Genomic DNA, 3,872 nt, shown 5'->3' on the forward strand with positions numbered 1-3,872 from the left:
GTACAGTACAGTACAGTACATCTTTGTGTCTTCTGATTGCGGTATTTCTTTGGCTCTCTACCTACACGAATATACGAATACACTAGACCTAAACTCATCCAAGAAAGGTCCAGAATCAGTACCAGAAAACTTAACCTTGAGGCCCCCTCCAAAAAAAAAGAGAGAGAGAAAAAAGCCCTCTGTCAATCGTTGCAGTTCTGGATTTGGACCCCTGCCTCTAATGTCGCCTCCTCCTCCGCCGAAATCGCCTGGTGTTGGTGTTGGTGTTGGCGATCCTTTACCCGTCGTCGGCTCCGACCGTCCTCAGACGCCTGTCGATGGTGGTGAGTTTCTTGATCTCTTACTGTATCGTTTATCGTTTATCGTCTACCGGCCAACGCTCATCCACAAACCCAATTCATACCCAAACCATCTTGAACCTGTCTGCTATGCAGGGTCATGGCTGTACAAAATCGATCACCGCCAGATTGAATTACCCAAACTCTGGAAACTGCAGGGACTTGGATCTCTCAAGTATCCAAGCTTGGATGCATCAAACAACCTAGTCCCTACCAAGAAAATCTAGGATGTTCTATTGTGTCGTACGTACTGTACTGATGCAGATACTATGTACATCTCTGCGTACGACTTGAAAGTGATAAGACAACAAGTCTTGGTTGTCTCCCCTTCATCATCTTCCCTCTCCTCACTTCTCTGTTCTGTTCTGTTCTGTTCTGTCTTAAACCAATCTTATCCCCAATTCCTTTCTGTGTCTCGTCTCGCATCTTGGACGAACGAATCCACTGCGGCTCTAGTCAGTTTCTGGGGATCCGCTGCCGATCATGCCCAGGTGAGCTGAGCCCTTGCAATTCTCCTGTTACAACTGCTTGTCAAACCTCTCCCAGTCTTGGCTGCGCTCTAGACTCTTCTTCATTTCCCCATTCCCCGCGTTGCATGCCTCCTGCACTGTACAGTGTATAAGTATCTTCATGTATCAATCAATTGGCGGACAAGGAGTCGCAGAAGACTGTACTGTAACGGACGAGACAGCAAGATGCCGAAGCGCCTCTCGCTCTAGTCCAAGTACCTAGTTCAAATTCCCCCAGAAAAGCGCACAGGACATGACAGGACAGGCAGGGCCCATGCGATGGAGCGAACGAGCTGGAGCCCTTGTCAATAGCGCTTTACCTTAACCTGATCTCCCAAACGCAACGCAACGCCACCTCCGCTCAAACGATACCACCACCGCCTCCATATAAACCACCATACCTTGGTCCATACCCTTACCCTTTTCCTTTTGCTTCTGGCGCCCCTCGTACTGTACCACACACACCTTTTTTTGTTGGCCGTTGTCCTTCTTTCCATGATTCTTAAACTTTGTCTTTCCAAGCTCTGCACTGTCGATCAAAAAGGAACGGCTATTAATATCTTCTAGTTGCAAAGACAAGTAATCAAGAACAATATACTCAGAAATCACCACCTCGCGATATCACATCATCCCCCCCAACAACAGTCCACCCTCTGCTCCAAGTCGCATCCGTTCCCCCGCATTCTCGCTCGACGGTTGCCGCCACCGCTACAACCACTACAAGTCCAACCTCCGAGTGCATCTCATTGCCATTGGGCTCTTCTGCGCAGTCACCAACAAACGTTGCTAAGTCTGCCTCTGGGGCCTCCGAAGCCCAGGCAAGACCTTCCTCCGCCATGATATTCTCCGACATTTACAAGAGCCCGCGATCCCCTATCGCTAAGCTTCGCCATCACCCGGTTCAATTGCCGACCCCACTGCCCGACAACACCCCGGATTGGTACAACGATGAACACGCCGACCTCCTCAGCAAGGACAAGGCGAAACAGAAGGAAGCTGTGAGACGATACCTCGACGTCAAGATAAAGAACGATTGGGACTTCTCGTGGCCGTCTCGCGTTGTTGATCCTCCTCCGGCTGAGGGTGACGTAGTCGTCGTTGACACGGCTCCCGAGTCACCTGACGCTTTTGAGACTGTGACAAGTCTTGATGTCACTGAGCCAGTGAAGGCGGTTCAAGATGAGACACATGAAGATGATGGCTACCAAGTTGATGATCCTGAGTCGTCTGACGATGAGGACAATAGCGATGCTGAATCCATCTACAGCACTGTTTCTGAGGACCCCGTTCGCTTTCGCACACGTCTAGAGTGGACGTCGGATCTTTCCGACGATGATGATGAGCCCGGCCCTTCGCGATCACCCTTCCGCTTCGACAACCCCAACAACGTGGGCCCAACTGTCCAAGCTGCAGTTCAAGCCAAGCGCGCGAAGCGACGGAGAGCAGTCCGCAAGGAAATGGAATGGAACGAGGGCCTTGCTTGTTTCGAGGCCCGGCGAAATGCATGGACCGGCGCACGAACTGTTCGTATCCGAGCCAAGCCTGTGACACCCCCTGCTGTGTCACCTTTATCTCCCCGTCGTTTTTTCTTCCGCCGCTCCATGTCGACATCTCCTCCCAGCTCCACGATTGCGTCTGCTCTACCACCACAAGTCAGTGATGCTTCCGACAATTCATCACTAGCAAGAAGCGACGAACTTCGCAACGCTCGCTCCAAGGACACAACACCGTCAACACCCCCCGACAGTCGGAACTATCCTGTCGAGGTTCTTCTTCCTCTTGCGCCACCTCTCCTACCCCCTAACAACCCTCTTCGTGCGTCCATCACACCTTCTGTGTACCTCAGCCTCTACGATAAGGTCATCATCCATAGCCTTCAGCCCTCATGCCCTATCAATCTCTCAGACATGCTTCGAGCTTGCGTTACTGGCTGGAAGCGGGACGGCGAATGGCCCCCTCGACCGACCATGCCTCCACCGGCTCCTGCTGCTAAGAAGAAAAAGGTCAAGAAGGCTACAAACCAATCAGACAACACGGGCAGTACAGTTCGACGCATGAGCTTTGGACTGTTGGGCCGTGATAAGGATGATGCGACAAATGGAAAAGGCATCCGACGTAGTCTGGTCCGAGCTCTTGGCATCGGAGAGACGGCAGACACGCCCAAGTAAAGTTATACCGTCACGAATTCATGATCATGAACAAAATTGGGAGGAACATCATTACGATTGACGCATGGCGCTTATATGTGGGCTCTCGCTTTCCGCTCGGTATACCATGTATGGAAGGATATATGTTTATGTTTTTTTTGGGTCTAGTCTGCTTCCCGTACTTGTGCCTTCATGACCTGGTCATGTTGGTGTATGGTGTTTTTGGAATGGGGTTTCCTCCATATAGGAGTTTTTTGTATGGGCTATGGGCACATTGATACCTGCCTGTTTCCAACAGTGCTAATGACTTGCAACCATGTATTTCTCACTTCAGTATTATCAATTTTGATGCGTACCAACATAAACCTCCATGTCAAGACACACACGATTTTGATAATTTCATGATGTAATCGACTCTACATCTTGGCGCTGACGCCGTGGCATGGATGTACTACGTACAGTATATTCGAACAGCATTGAGTTTGTGCGGCAAATAAAGCCGACTCAACAAAGTTTCAACGTCATCACACTAGACTTGATAGATGGCCGAGTTGAGATTTGTGTAAGATCTAAGTTAACGGGTCGTTCCGTACGCGTCATGCCAGGCACCGAGCCTGCCGATCATTCATCTGTGAATGGTTTATTGGTTTTTTATCTGATAACGTAGCTATGTAGTTGAATGAATATAGAACCAAATAGATTTCAAACTCTGTTGCATCCAGTATTCTATCCTGAACAAGGACTGAATGCTCGTACCCTAACTGGTAACTTACTCAGGCTTCTTTAGACTATTCTGATAGTTTGAAGTTCTACCTCGCAGCAGTTAAACTGAAACCACGGTGCTACTGCGTGTTGTGTCCGCAGCTGAGACGAAGGAA

The 3,872-nt window shown here is 49.7% G+C and overlaps 1 protein-coding gene across 1 annotated transcript; it reads left to right on the forward strand.

Moving 5' to 3' along the window:
- Positions 1-220: 220 nt before the first annotated feature.
- B0J16DRAFT_358796 (uncharacterized protein) lies at positions 221-3,015 on the forward strand (the record flags this gene model as incomplete). The annotated part of the gene is made up of 4 exons (XM_046129609.1): positions 221-327; positions 902-1,008; positions 1,160-1,252; positions 1,511-3,015. The coding sequence occupies 4 exons, from the start codon at positions 221-223 to the stop codon at positions 3,013-3,015; spliced, it is 1,812 nt and encodes a 603-aa protein (XP_045978023.1).
- Positions 3,016-3,872: the final 857 nt, after the last annotated feature.

Source organism: Fusarium flagelliforme (assembly GCF_020744385.1).
Source record: "Fusarium flagelliforme strain FIESC 12 MPI-CAGE-AA-0113 chromosome Unknown B0J16scaffold_8, whole genome shotgun sequence".
Taxonomy (NCBI): Eukaryota; Fungi; Ascomycota; class Sordariomycetes; order Hypocreales; family Nectriaceae; genus Fusarium; species Fusarium flagelliforme.